At 60.3% G+C, this 27,756-nt stretch overlaps 2 protein-coding genes across 5 annotated transcripts in view; one reads left to right on the top strand and one right to left on the bottom strand.

The window, feature by feature from the left end:
• Mob2 (MOB kinase activator 2) overlaps window positions 1-5,738 on the top strand; it is a 62,825-nt gene extending 57,087 nt beyond the window's left edge. For all 4 annotated transcript variants that reach the window (XM_023722805.1, XM_023722806.1, XM_004637967.2 and 1 more), the window contains 2 exons: window positions 4,035-4,159; window positions 4,756-5,738. In XM_023722805.1, coding sequence (XP_023578573.1) covers window positions 4,035-4,159; window positions 4,756-5,063 — 433 coding nt within the window. In that variant the 3' untranslated portion in view covers window positions 5,064-5,738. The remainder of the gene's footprint in view (window positions 1-4,034; window positions 4,160-4,755) is intronic.
• Window positions 5,739-12,443: 6,705 nt separating this feature from the next.
• Brsk2 (BR serine/threonine kinase 2) lies at window positions 12,444-26,435 on the bottom strand. Its single transcript, XM_004637966.2, has 19 exons — window positions 26,344-26,435; window positions 25,749-25,834; window positions 24,743-24,883; window positions 24,364-24,480; window positions 23,942-23,975; window positions 23,754-23,822; window positions 23,505-23,651; window positions 22,716-22,747; window positions 22,334-22,498; window positions 22,104-22,201; window positions 21,884-22,034; window positions 18,718-18,778; window positions 17,877-18,084; window positions 17,462-17,510; window positions 14,982-15,105; window positions 14,232-14,412; window positions 14,066-14,155; window positions 13,814-13,908; window positions 12,444-12,492 (listed from the first exon to the last, which is right to left on the bottom strand). Exons 1-18 carry the CDS (start codon window positions 26,347-26,349, stop codon window positions 13,823-13,825), a joined length of 1,845 nt encoding a protein of 614 aa, XP_004638023.1. The 5' UTR covers window positions 26,350-26,435; the 3' UTR covers window positions 12,444-12,492; window positions 13,814-13,822.
• Between the last annotated feature and the right edge of the window lie 1,321 nt (window positions 26,436-27,756).

The following is a 27,756-nucleotide window of genomic DNA, read 5'->3' as shown; positions in this document are numbered from 1 at the left end:
GCTTGTGCTTGAAGGGACCTGGGCCTTGCTCAGGGCAGAGTCCAGAGCTGGCCTAGAGGCTCATGCGTGAGGGGACCTGGGCCTTGCGCAGGGCACAGTCCAGAGCTGGCCTAGAGGCTCATGCATGAGGGGACCTGGGCCTTGCGCAGGGCAGAGTTCAGAGCTGGCCTAAAAGCTCGTGCTTGAGGGGACCTGGGCCTTGCGCAGGGCAGAGTCCAGAGCTGGCCTAGAGGCTCGTGCGTGAGGGGACCTGGGCCCAGCACACGGCAGAGTCCAGAGCTGGCCTAGAGGCTTGTGCTTGAGGGGACCTGGGCCTTGCTCAGGGCAGAGTCCAGAGATGGCCTAGAGCCTCATGGGTGAGGGGACCTGGGCCTTGCGCAGGGCAGAGTCCAGAGCTGGCCTAGAGGCTCATGCATGAGGGGACCTGGGCCTTGCGCAGGGCAGACTCTTTCCCTGCACCAGCTGGGGTGGGGATCACCTTCAGCATCTGCATACCGAGATGCAGGTGCTAGCATCACTTCAGATGCCAAGTGTGGAGGCTCAGAGGAAAAGGTAGAAAAGGCCAGGAGGACAGCTGTTGGAAGGAGCCTGCAGGCCTGTGTCCTACCAGCCGAGGAACAGGAGAAGCCTCATGGTGGAAAGTAGAAGAGTTGGCCTGCAGGCAGGACTGCTCCGGGGGTGATGTGGAGCCCTGAGCTGTGTGTGCAGCCCACCAGGGGCACTGCCCTCCACAGGGTGAGGACCAGAACTCCACAGACACAGAGCCCACTGGCAGGCCACGGGCTCAGGTCACTCTGGAGGACAGTCAGCCTCAACAGAAGAATGCACACTCTTCAAGTTCACAGGGAGTGTTTACTAAAATAGTGCCCAGCTGGCTTCCAGAAGCGCCCTCTACAATTTTTAAAGAACTGAAGTTACACTAAATAAGTTACCTGACCATAATGGAGTGAAACTGGACTGCAGTACCAGAAAGGTAAGTACTTGAAAGTCAGTAACACTGTTGAGTAATGTGTAGTCAGAGAGAAAATCTCAAGAGAAATTAGAAGCTGTTCTAAAATAAACACAAATGAAATCACAATCAGAACTACGGGATGCAGCGAAGCTTAGAGAAAAATTCATAGGACTGGATACTTGTTTTAGACTTATTTTATAAATAGATTTCAAATCAATAATCTTAAGAGAAGTAAAGTAAAAATCAACCAAAATTGAGCAGAACAAAGAAATAATAATAAAAATCTTGAAAGTGGTTTCTGTAGGCCAAGGAGATAGTTCAGTGGTCCTAGCACCTGACTGGCAAGCCACTGAAACTGGGTGTGACGGTGCACACCTGTGATCCCAGTGCTGGGGAGGCTGAGACGGGGTATCAATGTGAGTCTAAGTGGTAAAGCAAGACCCTGTACCAAATAAACAAATCCTTTTTAAAAAGTTGATTTCTGAAAACAGAAAGTCAAACCGAATTTGCTTGTCTGAAAAGAATCAATAAAATCAGTAAACCTTTAGCAAGACATAAAAATAAAAACACCATGTAAATGATTGATATAAAGAATGAGAACATAGCTATAAATTCAGCACATATTAAATGAATGATAAGGAAACTCTTTTTAAAAACCTCTATGCATATATATTATATAGCTTAATCCAATGGACCTAGTTTGGAAAACATGATAATTCAAGATTGGCAGTACACTATGGGGAGAAAAAGAAAAGGCATCCACATTAGAAAAGAGAAAATGCAGTTATAACTACTTATAGAAAACATAATTGTGAAAGCCTCAAGAATTCAAGCAGTAAAGATATAAAGCCAGGTCAACATGGCAGAAGACACACCGTCATTTATACTGCCAGGGGGCAGCTGGAAACGGAAATTAGTAAGACAGCACCATTTGTAGCTCTAAACCAAGATACTTAGGTATAAACATAGCAGTCATAGGAAGTACACTCTAGCAATTATAAAACACTGATGAAAGACGTTAGTGACCTATGTCGATGGGGGGCGGGGGGTACATGTCCATGGATGAGAAAACACAGCATACAAAACACGTAAATCCTACTGGATCTGTTTTTCTAGTGCAGTTCACATCAAAATCCCATCAGTGTTATGGCTGGTCCAGCTAGTTCTGATGGAAGGGCGCAGTTATCTGGGAGAGCTGCAAGGATTTTCGTAAGTTTTATTTTTTATTTATTAGACCCCCCTCCATTAAGTGATAGTTTTAAAAGCAGTGTTTCCATGAAATAAACACTTATGTCAGGGTGAAGATACACATAGGAAACCTAAGTCTTAAGGCAGAAGAAAACATAAAACAGCACACCTGCTGTGGACTGTAGAGTGTCAGTCTACAGCCATTAAGAGAGTCCTACAGCACACAAATGTATTAATACAATTAGAAATATTACCCATTTGAACAACATAATTTTCAAACAAAGAAAGGGTCTCACAGTTTTAAGGTTTAATGTTAAACCACAGTAATTAGAACAGTATGATACTGGCCACGGGACAGACGCGGACAGTGGAGATGGAACAGGAGCCAGAAGGGAACTCAGAGATAAAGCCTTTGATTTTTGTCGGGGTGTCAGAGAAATTCAGTGGAGAAAGGACAGTGCTTTCAAGAGACAACTTCTGGGAGCACAAGCCAGAAAGGCTCAGGAGAGAAGAGAACATCGACTAATCTAAGTCTGTGCAGCGTGAGTCTGTAAGGGTTAGAAGAGTTCTGTGAACCTGGAAAAGATTCAAGTGGACTTCATAAAGGTGTAGAACGTTTGCTCTGGGAAGGACACGTAAGAGAAAGGAAATGAAGAGTGGGCCAACGTCCTGCAGATGGCACGACGCTGGAATCCAGAACACTACACCTTTCATCCGCTAGTGGTGTCCGCAGTATGGAAAGAACGCTCACTGTACTGAAACCCAGAATACTTCAGAAAAACTCACACACATGAAGGCTGCAGGTCTTGAAACAAGCTCTTTGTGCACCCTGGGATGCAGGACACATGCCACCAAAGCTCTCACACTGTCTCGGTACCCAGACACTGAGGTGTACTCTGCACGTATGGGAAGACAGCCCAGTGTGCCGTGGGCAAAGGTCTTGGAGACAGCTCCTCCCAGTGGCCAGAAGGGCGTAAGGAAGATGCTCAGTGCCAGTGGGATCGGGAGAGGGATTCAGATTGAAGCCCCTCTGAGGCACTGCTGTACACCTGCCTCCACACCTGTGTGAACGCTGGGAACTGATGAGGACACACTGCCCTGGGTGTAAGTGCTGCTGCTGCTCCGGATTGGTTTGCAGGTTGTCCTGAGATGAAGCGCATCATTTTTTTGTTTTGTGGAACTGGGGATTGAACTCAGGCCCTTGCGCTTGCCCAGCAAGCGCTTATTCTACTGAACCATCGCCCCGGCCCTGAAGCACGTCCTTCCTGTGACCCATGACGCCTTCCTGGTATCTGCCCTTTCCATAGAAAGAACTGATGTCCAGACAGAGACCCACACAGGACTGTGTAACAGGCACCTTAACTGGAAAGAAGTAGATGTCGTTCAGCAGCACATGGGCGAATGGGCTGCATCTCGGGGGTGGACGCGTGAGGTGTCATGACACGGCCAGCTCCCAGAGGCGTGTGTGCCAGAGGAGGAGGGGTGGCCTGTGTTCTTCTGTGTGCAGCATGCGTCTGTGTGATCAAATGGTTCAGATGCTGAGCTTTGCACCCAGCGTGTCTGGGTTTCTGAGGGTGTTGGTGGTCTGGTGCTGGGCTCCACGGGCAGATGCAGGTTCCAGCGGCAGAAGTGGATACTGCTGAATCCCTCTAGTCAGTGCCAGGCAGAGACACGCACCCCCATGATAGAAAGAAATGGGCACATTCCAGCTCCTCAGGGGCTGGGCAGGAGGATGGTGAGTTCACATCCAGTTCAGCAGTGTAGTCAAAAGAGAGCACAGCAGAAAATGAAGGGCAGCACGTTGGTTCCCTGCATGCATGGCCAGCCGCCCCGTGCACTGTAGCTCGGTGTTGCGTGAGCTAGGAGCAGGCACTGACTGGCTCTGTCCCCACAGACAGTACTACTGGTATGATGAGCGGGGGAAGAAGGTCAAGTGCACAGCCCCTCAGTACGTCGACTTCGTCATGAGCTCTGTGCAGAAACTGGTGACTGATGAAGACGTGTTCCCCACAAAATACGGTATGTCCCTCAGCTAGCACCTCAGCCCACCTGGGGGGTGTCATCCTGGGCCTGGCAAGTGCTTGTCCCGCCAGACTGGAGGGTGGCTAAGGTGTGGCAGGGGTGGGGTGTGGGGGGGAGCATCTGGGTGACCCCTGCCCATTGCACAGGACCTGAGCTGTGGCATGGAGTGGGCACCCTGTGGCCCACACTCTGGCACCTGGAGCCGTGACAGGCCCCGAACAGCCTCCACCAGCAGCTCTGTAGTGAGGCTGTCACATTCCAACCTCCTGGGTGCCCTGGGCTGATACTCCAAGCCTATATAGTGCTGGGGGGGGGTCCCAAAGCATACCCTGGGCTGCCAGAGGGCCAGCACCAGGTGCCTGGGACTTGTCACCCCAGGCCCAGCCCGTAGAGGAGCACTGGAGTACCTGACAGCAGGCTGGCACTGTGGACCACCTGCCGGGCCTGACTACAAGAGATGGCAGTGGCCAGGCTGGACGCCCCTGCACTCCCGCCAGGCACAGAGGCTGTGCGCTTCTCCGCGGCTACAGGTCGGGGAGCCGCCCACTCCCACCCCCACCCCCGTCAGCCTGTGACGCGCCACCTCCCCCCAGGCCGAGAGTTCCCCAGCTCCTTCGAGGCTCTGGTGAAGAAGATCTGCAGGCACCTGTTCCACGTGCTAGGCCACATCTACTGGGCCCACTTCAAGGAGACGCTGGCCCTGGAGCTGCACGGACACTTGAACACACTGTACGCTCACTTCATCCTCTTCACACGGGAGTTCAGCCTACTCGACCCCAAAGAGACTGCCATCATGGACGACCTCACCGAGGTGCTGTGCAGCAGCCCCACTGGGGGTGGCAGTGGGGATGGGGCCAGCGGCGGGGCCTCAGGGGCACAGAACCACGTGAAGGAAAGATGAGCACCGGGCTGGATGGGCCCCCATGTGCAGAGAGACAACCGTGTGTCTGCGTGTACACACACATGCCTGGGCACGCCAGCAGCAAGGCCTGAGGGCCTTGGGCCACCAAACGTAGGCTGCACGGCACCGGGCTGCGGTGCGCTTCCTGGCTTTCCTGTTGGATGGATGAGTGCTATTTGTAGCAACGAGCCTGGGATCCATTCATTCATTCAACAAACATTTATTGGACTGACATTTGTGTTTTCTTATGTGGGGTTTTCCTTTTTTGGGTCTTCTGTGTGGCCCCTACCCTCCTAGGGGACCCTCCCCAGGGGCTCTGTTGTTTTGAAAGGCACACTTCATAGGAGATGGGCCTCTCTCAGAGCCTTGGCCTGCAGCCCCATGTTCCTGCTCTGAGTTGGGTAGGGCTTTTTTCAGAGACCCTCCCCTTGGTGTGCCTGGATCCTGGCTCTAAAGAGACTCTGAGGGAGGGCCAAGGTGACCCACAGGGCCCGCACCTGCTGCTTGCTCCTGTCACCCCTTCCTGCTGCCTCCCGAAGCCCAGCAAGGCCCGCAGCACACAGATGCCAGGCTGAGGCTGGGCCAAGGCTTTGCAAGGAGATGCAACAGGCAGCAGAGGCAGAGATTGCTTTAGTTCATCTGTTCAGTCGTAATAAACAGAATTCTCTCAGGTCAGAGCCTTGTGTGTGTCCTCAGCCTACTCACATGAAGGGGTGGGAGCAGGGTGTCACTGTGCCTGGCACTCATCCATACGGGGCAGGGATTGCCGCCTTGCCTGCATGGCGGAGGGGCATCCTAGGCCTTGTGCTTGGTGTGGCTACAAGGACAGCTGCTCTTGCATCTCTGCCGCCTCAGGCCCTCATGGTCCGTGCCCTCCACAGCAGCTCCCGAGAGTTGCCCACTGTTGCCTGAGACTGGGGGAAGAGCACCCAGCTCCAGGTGCCCTGACTAGCCCTAGGCCTGCCAACCTAGCCCTTGGGCTAGAGCCACCACCCCAGGTGCCACCTACCCTGGCTCTGTCCCCACAGAAGCCTCAGAAAGTGCGTTGAACCTGACCCCAGGCTGTGTGCTGGCTGCAGGGGAGCTGTGGGCAAGGGAGGGGCTGGCCTGGCCAAAGGTTCCTTTCCAGTCACCCCCTGGGTGGTGGAAGCAGGAGCACAGGACAAGGCAGGGACTGAGGTGCCTCAAAGCTACAGCTTCCTAGAGGGAACTGCCGGAGGGATCCACAAGGTCTGTCTGCACATTCACCAGCAGCCCCAGGGCTCATCAGGGAGCTGTCCAGGAGGCACACGGCCCAACAGGAAGGGGCAGTGCAACCCCTGGGCCCACAGGATGTTGGCACCTCTGCAGCCCACTGATGGAGTCCACCCAGGCAGGAGTGGTCAGCAGGAGGAGGGCTGTTGCAGCCTGTGGGGTACTGGACAGTGAGCCCCCAGGGGCCCAGCCTGCACCTCTGAGGGTGACAGGCACTGTGTCCACTGCTTGGCTCTGCCTCGAGACCCTGAGTCCTGGCCAGCTCGGGGGCCTTGGGGCCTTGCCTCAGTTTCCCTGCCGATGCAGGTAGGTGACTACAGAGGCTCAGCCTAATGCGTGGAGCTCCTGCTCTTCACCCCACGTCATATTCTGGCCCCTAGAACTGTGTTGCTGCCACTGTAGCAACGGCTGTGTAAGAATCAGGGATCCTGCCCCACGGCCCTTGAGGTAGAAAGTGAGCCTAGGTCACCCTAGTGGGCCAGCTGCCCTCGTGAGGGTCCTTCACACGGAAGGGGGCGCAGACAGGGAGATAAGGGGCGGCAGCCTGAGGAAGATCCAGCCTTGCAGAGGGAGGGAGGACTGCCCTGAGCTTCCCGGAGACACTCAGTGCGGGTCTGACTTGTAGAAATACAAGGTAACAGGTTTGTGTTCTCCTAAGCCAGTCCGTGTGGTCAGTGTGGCAGCAGATCTGAATGCAGAGTTGGGTCCCAGGAGCAAGGTACTGGGCAGTGCCCGGTGCAGATTCCTGAGCAGCCAGGTGGAACTGCAGCCTCAGTGCTCCCGCACAGGCACAGAGGTGGAGCGGCACAGCAAGATGGGCAGAGGCTGTGGGCAGGCTCAGGAGCACTAGGAGGGAGGTGCTGGGCACCCTGATGGAGCTGTCCAAGCGTGCTGAGGGCAGTGAGGGCAGGTAGCTGGGAAGCACTGTGGTGTGTGAGAACTCGAGGAGCTCACTGCCTGTCTGAATCCCTGAGACGTACATCAGTCAGGAAGGGACACAGAGGAAAAGCTGAGGGTGAAGCCGGGCGGTCTCTGAGGGTGAGGCCGGGCGGTCTCTGGCCCGTGGCTAGAAAGCGGAGGCCAGTGTTGGGCCGCGTGGAGGGTTTCTGGAAGAGACACTTGTCTCAGCAGAAGGGATGATGCCAGGAGGGCTGTGGACATGTCTCGCCTCACAGCATACACATGGTGGAGGAGGCCCAAGAGAGTCCTCGGGGAGAGCCAGGGTGGCCATGCAGGTGCAGGAGGGGCTCCTGGGGCAGGCAAGATGGAAGGCTTCTGCAGGAGGAAGCGGAGAGAGAAACAGTCTGGCTGCAAAACTGGCCATTTTCCTAAGAGCAGGTGGCCCACAAGGTATACATACAAGGGCAGTGCATGACCACAGAGGGTGTCTGTCCTGCTGTTGTGTCAAGAAGGCTTGTGACCTGTGTCCATAGGCGGGTTCCCGGTCCCTGGAAGCTGCTCATGTGCCACACAGCCCGGAGGTGTGCAGCTGCAAGTAAGGTCGCAACCTAGTGGAGACCATCTGCCAAGGGTGCCCAGAGCCTAGCATGGAGGCAGGGTGGGACAGGGAGAGTCAAGGGGGCCATGCAGGTGCAAGAGGAGCTCCTGGGGCAGGGCACCCTGGGAGTGGGACTCAGAGGGCACAGACCCGCTGGCTCCTGCATCTCGTCAATAAGACCGTAGACAGGAAGTCTGTGAGTGTGGTCACCTGTCACAGCAGCAAGGGGGAACTAATACATCTGAAATATGAATCTTTTGACAGCCTAACCAGATAACCCATAAAAGCATAGTGCCGAGCACCTGGGTCTAGGACTGAGCGCAGCAGGCTGCTGCAGACCTCAGGTCAGGGACACTGTCCCTCACCTCCATCAGCTTGTGGCACCTCTGCCTTGACTTCTCCCACTGGTTTCTCCCCCTCCTGTATCAACTGGCCTTCCTGGCTGGTGGCAGAGAGCAGGCTAGACCTGGGGAAGGGAAACAGAAGGGGAAGGGGCTCAGGCACAGCAGCTGTCAGCAGGAGCCGGCCCCTCCGCTGGGAGCTTGGCATGGGGTGAGGGCCAGCTCTGCTGCACCCACTGCAGCTGGCAGCAGAATTTGCTCATCTGCCTATGGGTCCCGTTGCCTCGTGGGGGCACAGGCCTGCTGGGTTCTATGCCAGCTGGCCAGCAGAACTATGTGGCACTGGCTGGCTGGCCTGGCCTGTGCCTGTCTGCAGGCTTGCCCCACCCCAAGTGTGCCCGCTGTTAGCTATCTGAGGACCAGTGATCAGGACCAGAGGTCATCCTCCACAGATCCTCCTTAGCCTTTTCGTGGGTGCTCAGGGTCTGTGTGTTCCTGTTGTTACGTAAATACTGACAGAAGTATGGATTGAGGTGGTTTTAGCTTCTGCCACTTGGAACCAGATGTGTGATACCCACAGTGGGACTGCAGGACAAGGGCCTTCCTGGCCACAAGGGTGTGGCAGTATGTAGATGGGGCGCTCTAGGCAGCTGCCCGCTGGCCTCTTCTTGGGGCTCAGCAGAGGGCACACTCAGAGGCCACGTGGCAGCTGAGGAAAGCAGATACAGGACTTCTGCCTGCAGCCAGCAGCTGGAACCCGAGCCCATCATGTACCTGACTGTGTCCTGGTGCCACATCCCTTCCCTGAACACGTGAGCAGTGGGAGCCTGGGGCCAGTCCCCAAGGCACCTCTGGGCAGCCCAGCACACACAGGTGGAGCAGAGGACCCTGCCTCCCCATAAAACCCTTCTTCCCCAGCTGGCCTCGAGTCTGACCACAGATGCCCTGGTCGCAAGGGGCAGGCCTCTGCAGAACCACAGAAGAGCCCAAAGCTGAGTCCTGGGCAGCATGCAGCTGCTGCTTTCCTCAAGAAACCCTGCTCATCACAGCAGGCCAAGGACAGATGTGTCTGGGCACAGGCCAGGGTGCTGCAGATCCCTGCTGGCACAGGTGCTGAACTAGAGCCTGCATGCTGTGTGCAGCACTGCTCTCCAAGACTGCACAACGCGCGGGGCCTCCTGCCAGCCACGTGGGGCAGCTGTCAACCCCTCCGACCTAAGTCTGGAGGCTGCTGCCACTCCTGGGCCCCCACTTTCAGGGCTGGTCCCAGAGCCTTACCAGAATTCTCCCCAGCGAAGAGAGGGAAGGTTTCTGCCCCAGGAAACAGGCCAGGTGCCACGGGAGGCCATGCATGTGGAGGCTGGACAGTTTCCTTGCCGCTCCCTGCTACCAGCCCCAACTGCTGTTCCCCAGGCCATCTGGGACCCTTGCTCTGGCCACCCAGCCCCCATGCTGGCTCTGCTCTCTGCAGCTGGGTGGGCCCTGGCTGGGTGCTGTTGGGACAGGCTGCCTCACGGCATCCTGGGCCCTTCCCGTGCCCACCCTGCCCGCATGGAAACCTTGCGTCAGCTGTCTTTATGGAAGGAATTTATTGTTCCTGGACTCAGTTGCTCACAGCTGTCTGACAGGTACACTGGGTGGTCTTGTCCACTCCATGGCTCGGCGTGAGTCCGCATGTCGAAGTACAAAAGAGGAAAGCTAACGTGAGGTATTGCTTCAGCTCCCTTCCCACCTGTGCTGCAGGGCTTTGCTGTTACAGGTGTTGGCTTTCTCTTATGTATAGAGTCCAAGCCTGTGGCAGAGTGTAATGTAACAGAAGCATTAAGATCTATACATGAGTGGCGGGGACACCCAAAGCAGAGTGGACGCTCACAGCAGAGGCATGCATGGGACCTTCCGTGCTGTCCATGCCCTACGCCAGCAGGACGGGGAGAACACAGCAGCTGGCGGTGGGGCAGCTGGGTGGGCAGGCAGGTTGGCTGCACTCTGGACAGCAGGAACATGCCACTGAGGCACATGCCGACTCTTTCTATCCTGATTTTTGTTTTATTTTTCATTTTAATTTTAAAAGCCCCACGGTGCACTGCCATCCTGTGTGAGAGGAAAGCTGCCCAGGTTATCATCCCAGCCCCTACTCCACACAAAACCAGGAGCACCTGGGTGGTGCTATCAGGGTGCTCTGGGCTGCCCCACTTCAGGACGAGCGCAAAGCTGCTTCTGCAGTACAGGCCTGGGCTAGAGCTCACTGTACTGGGTGTGTGTGTGTGTGTGTGTGTGTGTGTGTGTGTGTGTGTGCAGAAATAACCAAGAGCAAGGAACTGAAACACAAACAGCCCTGCCCAGTGGGTCCCCCACACCCCCTTTTCCAAAAACAACCAAGAAAAAAAGTTTATAAAAATATCTTGCAGGAATTCTTTGAAGTTTACAGTAGCTTGCCGGTGCTGCATCCACCGGCTGGCCCCTTGCTGCCCCAGCCCCCAGACAACTCTGTCCTTGGAGGGCCCTTCAGCTCTGGACCCACCCTGCCCAAACGGACAGACAGATGAACAGACAGATGGATGGCAGGAGGGTGGTCCTGCCGTCCCTTCCCTGAACAAAGAACAGAGACAGAAAGGAACTCAATAAATTAAAACAGCAAATAAATAATACTGATGTCGGCCCAGCCCCAGCTTGGCCAGCCTAGCGGATCTGCTGCCCAGGTCCGTCCCTCCGTCCAGAGGGCCAGCAAAGCCAGGCGCACCCGCAGCCCAGTGCAGCTGTGCAGATGGATGCAGAGGACACAGGAGTGGCCCTTGAGGTGCAGAGGCGGTGAGGCGGCCAGGCGGCCTCCCGGTGCAGCACGGAGGCAGGGATGCCCTCCACTGTGGCTTCGCCCGCCACGGCCCCACCCAGGAGGTGGTTGGCAGGTCCCTGTGGAGGGCTGGTCACTGCAGTCCGGGCGGCAGGCTGGAGGAGGTGTCCCGGGGGCCAGGCCCTCCCACGCGCCCATGTTGGCTGCTGTGGGCGGGCGGGCGCAGGCGGCGACAGCAGGGAGGGCAGGTCCGCAGCAGCTGCCTTCGGTCAGCCAGTGTCCGCGCAGAGTACAGAGGTTGACCTCGTGGAGGTGACATGTTAACTTTTCGGGATAATTCCTGGTATCAGAGCGGAAACAAGCGACGCCGTCAGAAACAGGTAGAGACAGAGACCGCGAGAGAGGAGCGAGTGCAGCAGCCCCGCCCGCAGGCCGGCCGGCTGCTCTCCTTTCCTCCCTGGCTCCGGGACGGCGGCGGGGGCAGCGTGCCCGGTCCACACAGGGCCGTGGCGGCCAGGAGGGACTAGTGTCTAAGGCTGCTCGCTGCGGCCGGGGCCGTGTCCTTGCCCGTCGGGAACTCGGCATCCCCTGGAGGGCCAGTGGCCGCGGAGTCACCGAGGGGGCCGTGGGCACTCCGCTTGGCGGGTGTGCTGGGGGCCTGGGCCGCCTGCCCATTCTTCTCGTCTGAAAAAAGTTGTTTAATTACGTCAAAGAAGTTACTCAATGGGCTGCCTGGGTACACAGAACAGGAGACAAAAAAAGAAAAGAATGGGAGAGAGAAAGAGGGAGGGAGGGAGGGAAGGAGAGAGAAAGAACAAACAAATGAACAAAGGGGCCTTGGCGAGAGAAAGGAAAACCCGACAGATGAGCCCGAGACGGGCACGGCGCAGGGGCCGCGGGCAGCAAGCAGGGCTGGCAGGCGGCCGCAGAGTCCCCGCACCCAGGCTGTCCCTCTCGGCCCCTCCCTCCCGGCTCAGGACACCAGGGCTGAGCCCGACCCAGACTGAGGACTGCAGCCGGCTGCTCGCCTGCGGCCGCCACACCTCCCGGGGGAACCCCAAGCCTGGCCCCTGGCGGGCGTGAACTGCGCAGCACAAAGACAGATGGACAGATGGTGGACAGGCATAGAGGGCGTGGCAGGAGGTGGGGGGCTGGGCACAGGCAGGCAGGCCAGGGCTCTGGTCCCAGAGGAAGGAGGGCAGGCAGAAGCCAGGAGCAGCCCCTCTTGGGCCTGTGCTCACTGCCAGGTGCAGACGGGGAGCCTCCTCCACGCATGCCGGCCCCTCCGGCCACTGCTCCAGCCTTGTGGCCCCGAGGGCCTACCCTGGGCTTGGCCGGGACGGGGCAGGCAGCGGGGGCCTGCGCTACACGCTACACGCTACACGCTACACGCTACACGCTACACTGGGCGCCCAGGAAAGCCACAGGGGCAGGGCAGGCTGCAGGGGTGCAGAGGCGTGGCAGGCTGAAATGCCAGCGAGCGTGAGGGGTTCTTACCACATTTGGAAAGCCGCCCCGTCATCATTTCCATACAGTTAGTGGTGTCTGGAGCACAGAATGGAGAGAGGAGGGGGAGAAAGTGAAAGCAGGGCCGGGAGGGCGGGGCGGGGCGGGGCCCGGGGCGGGGCCCGGGGCGGGGCCTGGAGAGAGCCCTGAGCTCGGAGGGCTGCTGCTGAAGGGCTCCCCAGGGCCACAGCCTCCGACTGACTCAGCCTCCTGGCCACTTCTCTGTCTACCAGCACAGCCTCACCCTGCTACTCCCATGGCGCTGGCTGTTGTGGCCCTTCCTCTGCAGCACCTGGGAATGTCAGCACTGCCAGGGCCCACGCTGGGGCCTGCACGGGATGAGACGCAGCTACCAGCCTGCTCCTGGGCCTCCGGGCCGCTCCCACCCCCAGGTTAGGGAGGTCAGAGGTGGTAGCTGCTACCTTCGGCAGGCTCTAGGCTGCAACTGCAGCTGGCAGTGCAGCGTGCCCGAAAGCACAGGGCCGGGAGAACCACGGGTAAGGGGCGAAGTCTGCATCTCCAGAATGCCTCAGCAGACGGCCCTGGGCACTCACTGCACTCTGTCCTTGAGGCCCCCGTGAGCACAGCCCTTTGTCCTCAGCCTCTCCGACCCCTGCTCTAAGCAGGAGCCAAAGCCTCAGGAGGCAGCAGCTGCCCCCACTGACCACACAATCTCCTGTACAGGGCAGGCCCTCAGGCCTGGCCACCCTCTGCCTGCCAGCCCGCAGCCATGGCTCAGCCCCACCACCACAGCAACAAGAAACATGTGGGGGACACAGCCACAGGTGATGGAATGAGGATGAAATGAGGAGGGGCATGTGGAAGGACCCCAAGGGCCCCACACAAGACAGTGGCCCTGCTGGGCCCTGGCTGTAAGGACCAGGCTAGGAGGGGCCCAGTGGGCCCAGTGCCACAGTGCTTGAATCGGCTGGATGAAGCCGCCCCAGCCCCAGACCAGGGCCTACCTGGTGACACCAGCAGCCCCAGCCGCACCTGCCCTAGGGCACCCGGCTAACAGACGCAGCCCATGACCACCCCACTGCCCACAGGCCCACACTCTGCTGTGTGTATCCTGGCCTCCAAGCTGCCAAGCAGCTGAGACCCCGTGGGGCCCTGCTGCGGCTAGGGCCTTGGCCCTCCTGCTCAGGGCAGGGCTCAGGGCTTACAGGCCCCGCCTCTCTCTTGGGGAGCCGCGGCAGGAAGCCCCATGGGACAGCCTCAGTCACTACCCCCACAGCCTGCTGAGGCTGTCCCCTGTCCAGCCACCTGGTGCGGGGCCCTTGTGGGCCAGCCTGGCGGTGGCCTGAGGCCCTGCCACAGCCCCGCCCGCCCCGGCCGGACAGCGGGCCGGACACCTTACCTGCCAGTGTCACAGGCTACTCTCGTAGCTGGTGGCCACCTTCTGGCCCTTAAGCCCAGCACCCCAGCTCAGTCCTGGCGCTGGCGGGGGCGGTTCTATGGTGGACAAGAGGCACCTTTCAGTGCGCTGCAGCCGCCGCGCCAGGCCCTGCTCCCTAGGGTCAGCCCCAGTTGGGCGGGAGGGGCACCGTGCCTGTCCTCGCACCTGCCGGCCTCGCGCTCACTAGTGCAGGAGATGCGCGCCTTGCCTTACCTGACAAGTGCTGAGCTGATGGCTGGTCATGGGAGCTCAACAGCTGGGCCTGGATGGTCTCCACCACCCTCTTGAAGCGGCGACTGGGGCCTGGGAGACACAGGGGTCAAGACCCGGCCCATGGGCTGCCAAGCCCCCCCCCCCTCCCTGCTGGCCAGGCTCTCACCTGAAAGCAGGGTGAAGGTGACAGAGTAGATGCCATTTTCCTTCTGTGCCTCGCCACCCTCCGTGTATGTGATGTCCACCTGGAACTTGACGGGCTTCTGGAACACGGCCGGGCCACCTGTGGCCTTGTACTCGGCCCTGAAGCTGGTCTGCGAGATGACGCTGTGGCTGAGGCTGGGGATCTGTAGGGGGCCGGTGCATGAGTTCGAGGGAAGAGGGAGAGCAGTGGCCCAGCCCATGTGGGGAGAGGACCCCTGTGTGGTGTGCCCAGGAGGACCTGGTGGGGGTCTTAGATCTGAGACCTGACCCACACAGGAGCCCCAGCACCCACCTTGAGTGTGAGTTAAAATGGCACAACATAGATGGGTCCCCTGACACAGGGGCTTTGTCCAGGCAGCGGAGAGGCTCAGGCTTCAGCTCTGAGGGACCCAGAGTGGTATCTGATAGCACCTCCTGGGGGCCAAGCCAGGCGGGGTCTGAGAAGGCCCCCAGCAGTCCCAGCCCATGATGAGGCTGTGCTGACCAGGTTGGTTTGCTGAGGTCTCTGGGCGCCCAGACCTGAGCCTGTATCCCCTCACAAAGTCCCTGGGCACTTCAGGACAGAGACAGGCACGGAAACAGATCCGAGCCCCCCACCCCACTGCCAACCCTGGCATGCTCATCAGAAGCCACCAGGCCACCAGCAGCCCAGTAGGCAATGACAAGAGGGAGGCATATGGACCGCAGGCATCAGGCAGTGTGCAGGGCTCACCGAAAGGAAGGCGTGCACAATGTCGGCCTTGATAGAGCTCAGGGGCTTGTCTTTGATAACCACAAAGATCTGTTCCTCCTTCTCCAGGTTGATGAAGTTCCCGAACCAGGACTTCTTGGCCAGCCTGGGTTGGGGCATACGCTGCGGTGACTGCTGGGGCCCTGACCCTGACCCTAACCTCACTCCCTGGCCCACCCACCTGGCACCCTACCACCATGAACCTTACCATACACCCATCTCCTAACTGGAGACTCAGCCTAACCCTGACCCTACACCTTCCTCCACGTCCCAAATCCTACACACTTACCCTCCCTGACTGACAGCCCAGCCCTGGTCCCACAGCTCCAAGTGCCCTGCCCTCAGCTCCCTCAGAGCAGCTGGCCTGGGCCCAGCCTTCTGTGTAGGTCCCTGAATTCTGGGATGGCCTCCTGTGCCCCACTTGTTGGCAAGTGTCCCCAGCCTTGTATGTGGCATGCTTGGGCCAAATGCCACACAGACCATCAGGCCCCCGCCCTCCAGGATTCCTGGGGATAGGGGGCTTCAGCCCTGCCCTGAGGAGCAGGGAGGGTCCTTCCCAGAGCTCTCTTCACAGCCCCATCCCAGGGGCTGACTACAGTATGCCACGCCTGCCCCCTTCCTGCTGCCCAGCAACACTCGCACCCACTGTTCACTCCATGAGCCGTCACCTACTGCCCGCCCTTTCCCACAAACAGGACACACAGACCACGACATAAGCCTCCAGACTTGGCCTCCCAACAAGACCACAACCCTGGTATGGCAGGCCTGATCTGCTTCTAAGGCAGCCTCAAGGGTGTCTCATGAGCCGGCCTCCCTCTGCCTGCCTACAAGGTCCAAGCCCATGCCCTTGGACACCAAGATAGTTCTCCAGTACAGCCCGGGACACCACAACCTGGCTGACACTGTGCTCAGCCTCAGTCCCCAATGCAACCAGCGCATGCTACCAAAGATGCCAACCTGTGTGCCCTGGCACCCACTCTGCCCAGAGGAGCCTGGGTACCCATGCACTACCAAGTGGACTATCGGGCCTCTGCAGGTGTCCCACCCAGGCAGGTGGCAGGCAGCACAAGCAGCGGCCTCCAAAGCCCTTTCTGGAGCTGTTCTCTGGCCCCACCTGCCTCTCCAAGTGCAGCCACCCTCCGCCCTGAGCAGCTGCACCAGGGCACAGACTCCTGACCCCCGCCTTGTGCTCAGGGCTCATGCCAGGGCCTAGCCCAGGCACCTCAGGGTGCTCAGCAGCCTGGGAACAACACACAAAGCTTCCGATGCGCCCATCCTGAAGACGACGGGAAATGTAACACCAACTTCCTGCTTCACAGGCCAGCATGGTGACTTCCAAGAGGCTGTGACTGGAGGCTCATGGTGGGGGCAGTGCGGCCGGTGCTGGATCATGAGTCCATGTGGCTGGGGACAGCCTGGGTGGCCACAACGGTGCTGGGCAACCCCAGCACAGCAGCAAGCCCTGCTGGACCCGCTCGTCCACCTGCGAGAAGGGCCTGGTTTCCTGAGGCACTGTCCCTCTAGTCTTGGGCCCATGTCTCTGTACACTCAGAGGACACAGGGCTGGTGGCAGCTGGGCCAAGTCTGTGCAGAGGCCAAAGGAATGGGACAGTGCAGTTCCTTGGAGGGAGACAGGGCCCTGGAATCTCACAGGAGAGGATGAGAAGGGCAGCTGGCGGGCATTTCCAGAAAACAGTGACTCCAGTGGGTTTCCAGTAGACCAGAAGCGGCACCTGCAGACTGTCTCCTCAGCAGGGTCAGTGCACACAGCAGCCACCCAAAGTCTGCATTGAGCCAGTGGCACATCCAAGGGCCTCCCTGACTCCAAGCCCAGTGCTGTCCCTGTGCAGGACACACAGCTCCAACTGGCCACTGTCCCTGCAGGTGTGTGACCGAGAGTTCACTTGGCCTTGTCACATGCATGCCACACAGAGCATGGTGGAGACCACTGTCGAGTTGGTTTCATGGACATCTTCACTCCGATGCCTGTCCCTGAGTGCCGTGCTGGCTGGGGCTGCAGGCCTCCCATCTCAGCTCCATCCTCCAAGGAGAAACTTCCACAGCATGGCGCCTGCCCTCTCTGTCCACCCCAGGCCCCTACCCTTGACCCCCCCACCTGCACCGGAGCCCACAGGCCCCAGCACCACGTCCATCTTCCTCAGCACATCGGACCCCGAAGACTTGCCTGCCCAAGCCCCCACACTGCTCTGCTGCCACAACCTGTCTGCCCATGCCATGGGCTTTGAACAGCTGAGCTCAGCCCTCACAAGCCCTGCCTAAGGCTGGGCTCTTGGGCTCACGGGGCTCCCAGGGCGGAGCACTTAACAGTGGGGGGACCACAGGGATAGACGGGCTCCAGAGAAGCACCCTGAGGTAGCTGCCCCTTCTCTGGGAAAAGACCCCACAGCCCTCCACTGGCCCAGTGTTCAGGTACAAGGCAGTCTCGCGTGGGAGTCACTTACTCTGGGGAGGACTCGGGGGTCAGGTTGGACATCTCCTCGGGTGTCGGCACTGTGCGCCAGAAAGACAGGGAGAAGGCAGTGACCATTCTGGCCCGGGCTGGGCATCCTCGCCCTCCACCCCCCACCCTGGAGCTGGGGGGCCATCCAGGCCCCATGAGGACGTTCTGTTAGTCATCCCTCCCCCAGCACACACCCCAACAGGCAGGGAGCAGCCCACAGCTGTCTAGCATAGCCCAGGACACAGGACCCCCAGGAGGACTGGCCAAGCCCACACCCCTGGATCTGGCCATTACCCAGAGGAGGACAGGAAGGGCCAGGGCCAACCCAGGGCACCACATCCCAGAGCAGTAGGCAGCCCCCACAGCCATGGGCACCAACCAGCCAGGCACAGCCCTCAGCCCCGCACCATGCTAACCTTGCAGTTTCCGGCGGTGGAAGCGAGGTGAGCCCAGGAAGCTGTTCTTGATGGAGTTCAGCCGTGTCCGCCAGGGCACACCTCCGACACTGGGGCTGGACGGCGGTGTGGGGTTGGGCGTTCCAGCTGGACTCTCCTTTGGCGTGTGGACAGGCGTCCCCTTGGGGGTGGGGAGGGGACTGCCCCTCGGTGAGGGGTGAGGGGTCACCTGTATGGTGGGGACAGATTTGGTGTTCGGTTCATTCTCAGTGGCCTGCAGGGCTGGGGGACCCGGGGACAAAGCCAGTGGGGGGCTGAGGCCAGGGCCCAGCGGCTGAGCCTGGGTGCAGGCTGGGAGCGGGTTGGACTTGGTGCCCTGCAGCGGCTTGTCGCTCAGCTTGGCCTTGCGCGGCAAGGTCTGGGTCCTGGGGCTGAGCCGCGGGGCAGCCTGCAGAGTGAGTACGTTTCCAGGCCGTGGGGTGCTCCGACAAGCTTCGGGCTCCACAGAGGTGGCTGGGGAGTAGGCCACGAGGGGCAGTTCGGGAGGTGGGGGAGGCAGGACAAACTTTCTAACAGGCTACAGGCACAGCGGTGCACAGGAGGGGGACCACGAGGCGCCATGCGTGCCCCACCCCATGCACACACAGCATTCGGGGACCCAAGCAGGACCAGTGTGGGCAGCCAGGGCCACAAAAGAAAACATGACAAACGAGAAGACAGACGACACAGAACAGAAGAACATGCAGTTAGCCGGAGCAGTCACGCGAACAGCCCCGTCCAGCACGGGGCTGGCCGACTCCCTCCCACCCCTGCGCTGTCTGGACAAGGCTGCCGCCTGGCGCCAACAAGGGGAGTCACTCACCCGTGGGCTGCTGAGCGGGCTTGTGGAGAGGCCTGAGGAGGCGCCACTGATGGACCGAGACCTGGGAGTGGCAGAGCAGAGAGGTAATCACCCAGGACCCCAGGGCCTCGCCTCTGGGACCTTCTAGATGCCCCAAAGTTCTGGGGCTGGCACAGCCTGCCAAGCCCAAGGGCCCCCGGATGGGCACACCAGTGTCCAAGCTCATCCTGCTGACCTCACACCGTGCCCAGCATGCAGCTGGGTCCTGGGCCGCCTGCACACGGCAGATGCCACTGGAGGCCCAGGTCTGGCACAGCAAGGGCCAGTGTGCTCAAGTGTGTGAGGGACAAGGAACAAGGCCCTGCTCAGGCCGTGCCTCCTCAAGGCGGTATCACCGAGTTAGTGCAGGGGCCGCCGGCCAGGCACCCGCCGGCCTGGCCCTCAGCATCCATTCACTGCTGCCCAGGAGATGACTGGGCACCAGCCTTGGTCCCCCACTGTCTACTCCTAGTGTCCCCTCCAGGGAACTAGGTCTTGCTCCCCCATCCAAGAAGGCCAGGGCCCCTCCTCCTCCTCAGAGAAGGGGTGCGACAGAAGGGCAAGTTAGCTGCTAAGAGGCTGGGGAGAATGAAGCCCCCACACTGGCCCCCACACCGGCCTGCTGGGGAGCAGCCGCAGCCCAGCACCCTGACCACACTGGCCACAGCCCAGTGCCCAGCACCTGTGAGTGGGAGCCACAGCTCCCTGCTAGGTTCCCCACATGGCCACCGAGGGGCCAGGGTTGGCAGAGCCTGGTTCCCAGCACAGCACCAGTCCTGAGAGGTCAGGATGGTGGCACAGCCATACAAGGCAGAGCCAAGAGCAAGCGAGGCCCGCAGCCACCCGGCCAGCCAGGAGCTCCCCGTGGCGAGGGCCAGCACAGAGAAGCAGAGGGCAAGGAGAGAGGCCTAAGCTACAAAGGCCGAGATGGGAGGCAGCACCCACAGCAGCCAGGTGGGGACACAGAAGTGGAGCATGGAAGTGCAGGCCTGCGAGCTCAGGAGCGTTGGGGCCAGGCCAGTGGCCCGCACTAGTGGGCAGAAGTCCTGCCAGGCTGGCTGCTTGACTTCTACTGTGGCACTGTGAATGGCACACATGCCCTGGCACCAGGCTGCTGAGCCCCACTGGGCAAAGTCCGTTGGCAGGAGTGCCTGTCTGAGGTCACGGGGTTGGTTCTTCCCCAGGGCTGGCTCCCTGCCGCACCCTGTCACCCCGACCCTCCTCCCTGGCTCCCGCTGGCCCTGGACAGTGCCATTCCAGAGAATAGGGAAGGTAGCATCCCGCTCAGCCCGCCACCAGGCCCGCTCTGCTGCCTGGTCCAGCATGGCAGTGCATCCAGGGCTGAAGGGCTAGGGCATGGGCAGGGTGTATACCTGTCTTCTGTGCTGAATTGGGGATGGGCTTCAGCGATATCCAGGCTTTTACTGAACATTGCTTTACTACAGCAGGAACAAAGCGAGAAAACAGAGTTACTGCCACACGCACGCAGGTCAGCTCCAGGCCAGCTGCTGCCCGGGACCCGGGCGGGACCTCACAAGGCTCTGGGTAGGGCACAGCCACCTGATCAGGCCGGCGCACAGAGACACGCAAGAGACGCGACAGCAGGCAGGCAAGCCCTGCCTGCCCAAGACAGCTGCAGGGTGGCGCGGCCAGGTGTTGCAGGATACCTAGCACTCACCACCGCCACCTGGGACACCCCTGTCCCGCGGCAGCCGGGCCAAAAGCAGAAGCAACTGGGACACAGTGGGACAAGGCAGACCTCAGGACGGCATCCACCCACACACAGCCGGAAGCTGGGGGGAAGCCAGGGAGCCTGCTCAGTCCTCAGCACAGAAAGAGTGGGGAGGCACGGAGAAGGCAACACTTAGGCTACAGCGAGGGACAACCCCCCAAAAATGCAGGATACTGGGCTTCAGGACAGTGTGGTCAGGAGGGGCCTTGCTGCCCAGTCTGGTACCAGGAGCCAAGGGACAATGGGACAGAGCCCCAGTGCTGGAGGCCAAGCTGGCCCCACCCCAGAGGGCCCAGGCAAGCAGGGGCAGGGCAGCTACCTCACAGGTCCTGCCCCAGCACTCGGGCACTTAGCAGGCAGAAGGGCAGTGGGGTGCTGGGCCCACACCACTGAGGAAAGTGACTGAGGAAGGCCTGGGCTTCTGAGACTTCCCAGGCCTTACATGCCCAGGACCCCACCTGGGAAGCAAAGTTGGGGCCCTAGAGCTGTGTCCAGCACCAAGGACTGCAAGGGCCTCTGTGGCCCTGACAGCCTATGCCCACCCAGGCTCTGGGGCAGGGACATAAGGCAAGGACAACTCGTATCTGCCATTACTTCCCTCATCTAATCCCTGCCATAGCTCCTCGGACCTCCCACAGCAGGCAGGCATCAGGGAGAGGAGCCAGCAGAACATGGCCCGGACACTCTGTAGCCCAGTCCAGCCTGGCCCAGCTCAGCTCAGCTCAGCTCAGCTCAGCCCAGCCCAGCTCAAATCCTCTCCACTCAAGTTCACTCCAGTTTAATCTACATCAGTTGACTTGTTCACTCCCATTTCAATCAAATTCAATCCAGCTAGGTCCAGTTTAATCTAGTTCAACCCAGCTCATTCAAGTTCAACCTGTATCAATTCAGTTTAATCCACCTCACTTACTTAACTCAGCTCAGCTAGACTATGTCCAGTTCAAACCTGCTCAGCCCAGCTCATTCCAGTTCAATCCTACTCAGCCCAGCTTGTTGCAGTTCAATCTTGTTCAGTTCAGCTCAGTCCAGTTTAATCTAGCTCAGTCCACTTCAACCCAGTTCAGCCAAGTTCAGTCCAGTTCAATCAAGATCCCAGCTCAGGCCCCTTCAGTCTAGCTCAATCCAGCTCAATCCTCTTCAGCCCAGCTCATTCCAATTAAATCCAGTCAGTCCACTCAGCCCAGTTCAATCCAGTCTAACCCAGCTCAGCCCAGCCCAGTTCAGCCATCTCGGCCAAACCCAGAGCAGTCCTGCCAGCCCGTGCAGCCCCGCAGCCCTCAGCACAGCACAGCCCAGCCTAGCCAGCAGTGCAGGCCTGAAGCCCAGGCCAGGCCAGATGCAGGAGCACAGTAGGAGGCCACACTGCCTTCCCTTGGCAGCAGGAGGATAGCACAGGATCCAGGAGAAGGCACACACCTCTGGCCATGCTGAGCCATTTCAATGGCTCGCCGTGCTGGCACTGGAGAGCCACCATCTGTCACGCTGAGCACCTCCATGGACTTGCGTTCGGGCCGCCGCTTGCCGTGCCGGTTCAGCATTGGGGAGTCCACACGCTTCCGAGGGGGGTCTGTGCACAGGGAGGCGTCAGTGGCAGCCTGTGGGGTCTGGGGTGCAGGGCCAGGTAGAGGCCACATACCTATTTCATTCCGGGGTGGTAGATCCTCGTCCTCGTGGCTGGGGTACCTTTCTTTCCGGTCTAGGAGAAGGAAGTAGATCATCTTCTCCTGGTTCTCCCTGCAGCGGCGAGAAAGCAGCAGGAGAGTTGGGCTGCAGTGTGTACCACCAGACACGGGGTCTGGCCCCCAAAAGGCTCCATCCCAGAACAGCCCCAGCCCGACGTGAGCCCCACCCACCCACCCTGCTTACTCCTCAGACAGCAGGTCCTGCAGCAACTTGTTACGGTCTCGGAAGCAGCCCAGGGAGTGCATGCTGTCCAGCACGTCAGGGTCAATGTCCTCGAGGCTGGGCAGTGAGCGGATCTGCACCTTGCGCGGGATGGGCTGCTCCGGCTCTGGCTCATTCTTGCCCCCTCTGTGGAGGACAGGGCGCGGGGGTCACTCTCCTCAGCCCAGCCATGCCACCCACCCTGAGGCTGCAGGCCAGTGGGAGCCCGGGTCCTGTCTGTGCTACCCTGGCCCAGCCCCGCAGGCTCATCCTGCCTCTCCAGCGCCGGCCACCCCCCTTCCTAGCCAGCCCTCAAGGCCACAGCTGCAGGCAAAGCAGGCGTTAGTGCAGAGAAGCTACTTACATATACCATATGTGTTTCTGAATGTGCTCTAGCTACAAGGAAAGAGAAACAGGTGTTAGTACCAAGGTCCCATGTTAGAAGGCCGTGCTGTAGCATGAGGGAGGGGAGGTGGGGGCTGCACACACAGAGCCTCAGCTAGCACCCAGCCGCCTCCCCTGGCACTGGGATTACCGGGATCAAGAGGGAGAGGAATGGGCGACACTCAGGGTCCAGCAGTGCAGTACGAGGGAGACACAGAAGCACAGACCCTAGAGCCCGAGCAGCCTGCACTGAGCTCTTGAGGAGGTACTAGAGGAGCCGAGGCCAGGTGGAGGGACAGGAGGGGGACAGTGCAGTGTAGGCAAGAGCTTGGGCAGTCTCACGGGGCCCTCTGCACCCGCCTGGCAGCACACCTAGAGGACTTTGGGCCTCCCTGGACGCCAGCCTGCACCCTGCACACAGTGCCCCAAGGGTGTGCCAGGGGAGCCCCCAAACCACTCAGGCATGGGCCTGCCACCCACCCAGCATGCACTGCACACAGCATGGGCATACTCTACCTGTACACATGCACCCTGGCAATGTTCACACCTGTGCACACACAGTGGCACACCTAACTCCTGGTGGTGCCTGCACATTGGACACACAGCAGACACACACACACACCTTGCACACCACACACTCCCAGCACAACCCAGGGCCCCATGCACGGTGAGCAGGGCCCCCAGCCAACTCTGAGACAGAAGAGCCAGTGGGCAGCAGGGCTGTCTACGGAAGGGACAGCCTAGGAGCTGGTGTTGGGAAGGGACACACCGTGAGGCGCCGGGCCGCGTCCACCTCGATCATGCCCCGAAGCAGGCTCTGGCAGTCAGGCGGGATGAAGTGTGGCATGTGGAACACTCCCCGCTTGACCTTCTCCAGCAGTTGCCGCAGGTTGTCGTCATCGAAGGGCAGCGCCCCCTGCGGGCCAGTGGTCAGCATGAAGAAGATAGGGGGCGGGGCGGGGCGAGCAGCAGGCAGGTGACCGCGCCAGCCGCCGCGGGCGGGCAGCGGGGGACTCACCACCAGCAGGGCGAACAGGATCACACCACAGCTCCACACGTCCGCCTTGCGCCCGTCGTACTTCTCCCCCTGCATGTTGCGCCAGAATAGCTGTTGGCAGGCGCGGCCGGGAGGCTGCGCGGCCCGGGTCTGGGCGCGGGGTCCAGCCTGACCGGGCGACCCCACACAGCGCGCCAGCAGCTACTTACCCGGATCACTTCTGGGCACGCGTAGTGGGGGGATCTGGGGGCAAAGGGATGGGTCAGGGGACAGGAAGTCAGGACCTTCCTCCAGGCCGGCCTCTCTGCCCACCCTGAGGGGATGGGGCGCAGGGCTTTGGCCAAGCCCCCCACAACCCCAGTATCCTGGGTGCTCCTGCAGGGCACAGAGGTCAGGACTGTCCCTCCATCCAGTCCTGGGAGGGGCACAGGCCCTGGCTGAGCAGGCACCGGAGTCGGGCAGGGGCTGCAGCTGCACTCAGGCTGCAGACAGGGCGGGGATTGGGGAGGGGGGCCTTCTAGACCCTGGTGGGCGCTGGTGCCTCCGCTAGGGGCTGGGGACAGGGGGGCCCGCGCGGTGTCCCGGCCCTTGGGGCTGTGCAGGGCAGTGGGCTGACGGGGGCGCCACACACCCGCAGCTGGTCTCCAGCAGGCTGTCGCCGACCTGCAGGGACGCCATGCCGAAGTCTGCGATGCGGATGTTGTTCTTCTCGTCCAGCAGCAGGTTCTCGGGCTTCAGGTCCCTGTGGCTGGGGACAGGACGGTGAGGCTGACCTGCTGTCCCCTCCCCAGCTTTTGAAGGAGGCTACCGACGGCCAAGCGCCCATAAAGCAGTCGACCCACGGCAGCCCAGCCTGACGACATCCTGGACAGCCCATCAGGCCCCCCGCCCCGCCTGGGCCTCCCCACCCCCACCCCAGGGGGGGGGATGCAGTTTCTGCCATCTTCCTGCCTGGGCCATGAGGAAAAAGCCCGGGCTGGTGTGTCACACAGTTGAGGACGAGCTCATACCAGATGGAGTGGCTGTGACAGAAGTCCAGCGCTGAGATGATCTGCCGGAAGAACTTGCGGGCCTCCTTGGGCGTCAGCCGCCCCTTCTTCACCAGATAGTCAAACAGCTCCCCCCCAGAAACGTGCTCTAGCACCAGGTACCTGCGGGGCAGGGGCATCAGTGCCCCGGAGCAGGCTGCAGCCGGGACTTCAGCTGCAGTGACCGTGCAGCGCCAACCCCCCAGGATGGAGACCTCCTGGGCCCAGCCTGCCCCACCCGCCAGCTGTGGACGGAAGAGGGCCAACCTTCACTCCGCCTGGACAGCTCTGGTGGCCGCTGTCGAAGCCCTGCTCACTGCCCACCACCACCGTGCTCCACATCGCCAGGGCTACCTGTGCTCCTCAGTCCACTTTCTTTGGTGTCCCCAGGGGCAATGAGGAGACTAAGGCCAGGGGCTGACCCACCACCCCCACCCCTCGTCCGCTGCCCACAACAGCCTGGCACCCAGAAAACATGGCTGGGAAAGCTGCTCTGGACGTTTCCCTATAGGCTCTCTTCCAGCTGAGAGGCACACAGGTCCCACACGCCCTGCCCTGTCCCCAGCCTCAAGTGACCCACAAGTGACTACCCTACCCCAGATGACTCCCCAGGGCCAGTTCTGGGGCCACACAGCAGCAGGCACCAGGGCCTCTGGGGCGAGACTGCCAGAGGAAAGCTGTGTGCTCAGCTGCACTGGACAGGAATTGGCCTGAGACGGGCCTGAGGCAGCAGCTAGTGACCCCAGGGACTGAGACTGGGAAGAGCCAGGGTGGCAGTGGGTCTGTGAAGCTGGGGCCACGTGGCTGCCAAAGAGGCTACAGGGCCCAAGGTTCTGCCCACCCCTGCCCAGGAGGCTCTGCCCCCTTCTGACCTCAGCTGGTAGAGCTGTGATCGCTGGGCAGTGGCCTCCCTCAGACGCACCCGCCCACCGCCCAGCCTCGGCTGTGCCCAGCCTGCCCCCCAGCTCTCCAGCCCAGCAATACCTACAAATATTTTTTGTTTTCATAGACGTCATGCAGCTTCAGGACATGCGGGTGCTCGATGAGCTTCAGGATGGCGATCTCCCGCTCCACCTACCAGAGGTGCATTAGGGTGGCCCCCACACCCACCCACGGCCCCACAGCCTTCCACTCAGGGTCCGATCTGCATGCCCGGGCTGGGCAGATGGAGATGCTGGGGACCCTGGCTACACAGTGTGGAGGCCGGGGGGGTGGCTAGAGCAGTCCCAGGCTGCAGACCTGCAGGCCCCTGGGGCCAATGCCCACGAGGAGCTGCAGGCAGAAGCATGCACTGTGCCCCAGGCGCAGGCACCCCATGGAGATGCTCAGCCCTGCTCACAAGAGGAGCCAGGGCCTCTGCCCATCACACCTCTGCCCTCCCCACCAGGGCTGGCAAAGGTGCCCCGTCCTGTCCCCCAAGCTCAATGGACACAAGCTTGTGCCTCTCCCAGGTCGAGCCCTTCCCTCTGGTGACTGCATGCTGGCCCTGTGTGCACATCGGGAGCCTGCCCACAGTGTCCCCACTCCATAGCTGCTGCCAAGGCCCTGGCCCTCCTCCAGGAGCACTCAATCTAGGGTCTCACCTTCATCAGCACGGACTCGCTGAGCTTCTCACGGTTGACGATTTTGATGGCAACTTTCTGACACGTGACACAGTGGATGCCCAGCTTCACAAGGCCTGCGGGACAGTGGCTGGGCTCAGCCCAGAACTAGCAGGGCCCCGGCTGCTGCTCTAGAAGCTCCTGGTTGCTGGCCAGCCCCGCTTACCACCGGCATAGCCTGCCGGCCCCCATGGCCAGGTCAAACTGCCCGCCCTCCCTGCGGCATCCAACACAGCCATGGCTAGGCCTGGACTCCACTGCATCCTTGGCGTCCCCACCCTGCCCCACCCTGGGGCACTATCTGAGAGGATGGTCCTGCCTGGTGTGTGCAGGCTTCTCTGTGGGGTCACTTCCCACTCACTGACGGAATGCAGCGCCCTTCCAGGCTCAGTCTCCAGTAAGCATCTGGACACAGTGGTGCACACACACGTGAGTTCCTCATAGATTTACAAGAGCCCTCCATCTAATGTGGGAAATTGATCTTTTATTTGTGACATGCATCAAAATGCACTCCAGCCTGTCTCTCTGGTGCTCACTTCAGGTGCTGCTCTGGGTCCCTGCCTCAGCCACAGAACATGGGCTGGACCCTGTGGAGCATGGCAACACAGTCCTGGACATGGGGCTGGCGATCACAGCCCAGCTCTGCTTCTGCTGGACAACAGCTCCCAAGGTCCCCAAGAGCTCCTGTTGCCTCCCCAGCCTGCCTTGTGCCAACACCCACGTAGCCGGGTCTGACAGAGCACCCTCACTGGCCCCTGTGCAGGATCAGCCGGGCCTGAGGAAGCCACCTCCCTCTGCTGCCTTTGACCTGTGCAAGGCCTGTGATTCCCACCCTGTCAGAGAGCAAAGAGCACTCATTAGGAGGGAGGAAGGAGGAAGCCCATAACCCAGCATCCACAATCAGCACCACGGCCCACCTTTACACCGTGAGCTCTCCCTTCATGGCCGCTGCACTGGGTCAGGGCTTGCCAAGGATGACCTCTGTCCAGCAAAAAGTCCCCCAAACAAGGCTTGAGAAAGCAGGAAACAGCCTTTGACAAGCTACAAGAGGATGGCTTTGACAAACCCACCAGACCCAGTCCCCCGGATGCAGCCAGAGACAGGACCAGAAGGGTGGCAAAGGAGGCCTTATCAGCTGGTTGAGAACACTGTCCCCTCAGGTGTCACTGTCAGGTCCCAAGGACTAGAGCTTTCATCCTGCAGGGCACTAGGGCAAGAGCAAGGGCGGGACGGCACACACCACACCCTGAGGCAGGTGGACATGGCCTTCACCTGCTTATGCGTAGGCTCCAAAATCTTTTCAATGAGGGGCCCAGCACCATGCAGCCACCCAGTAACTCAAGGACCACAGGGTGTGGCCTCAGCACATGCACACCCACAGCAGGGCACACACGT

The sequence above is a fragment of the Octodon degus genome, unplaced genomic scaffold (genome assembly GCF_000260255.1).
Source record: "Octodon degus isolate 3935 unplaced genomic scaffold, OctDeg1.0 scaffold00093, whole genome shotgun sequence".
NCBI classification, from domain to species: Eukaryota; Metazoa; Chordata; class Mammalia; order Rodentia; family Octodontidae; genus Octodon; species Octodon degus.
This window is presented reverse-complemented; position numbering and strand designations above follow the sequence as displayed.

Coding starts and splice junctions, on each gene's coding strand:
- Brsk2 (XM_004637966.2), bottom strand. Junction 22,499..22,715: donor CAGAAACACATATGGTATAT/GTAAGTAGCTTC, acceptor TGTCCTCCACAG/AGGGGGCAAGAATGAGCCAG. Junction 15,106..17,461: donor ACCCCCGAGTCCTCCCCAGA/GTAAGTGACTCC, acceptor GCCCCAACCCAG/GCTGGCCAAGAAGTCCTGGT.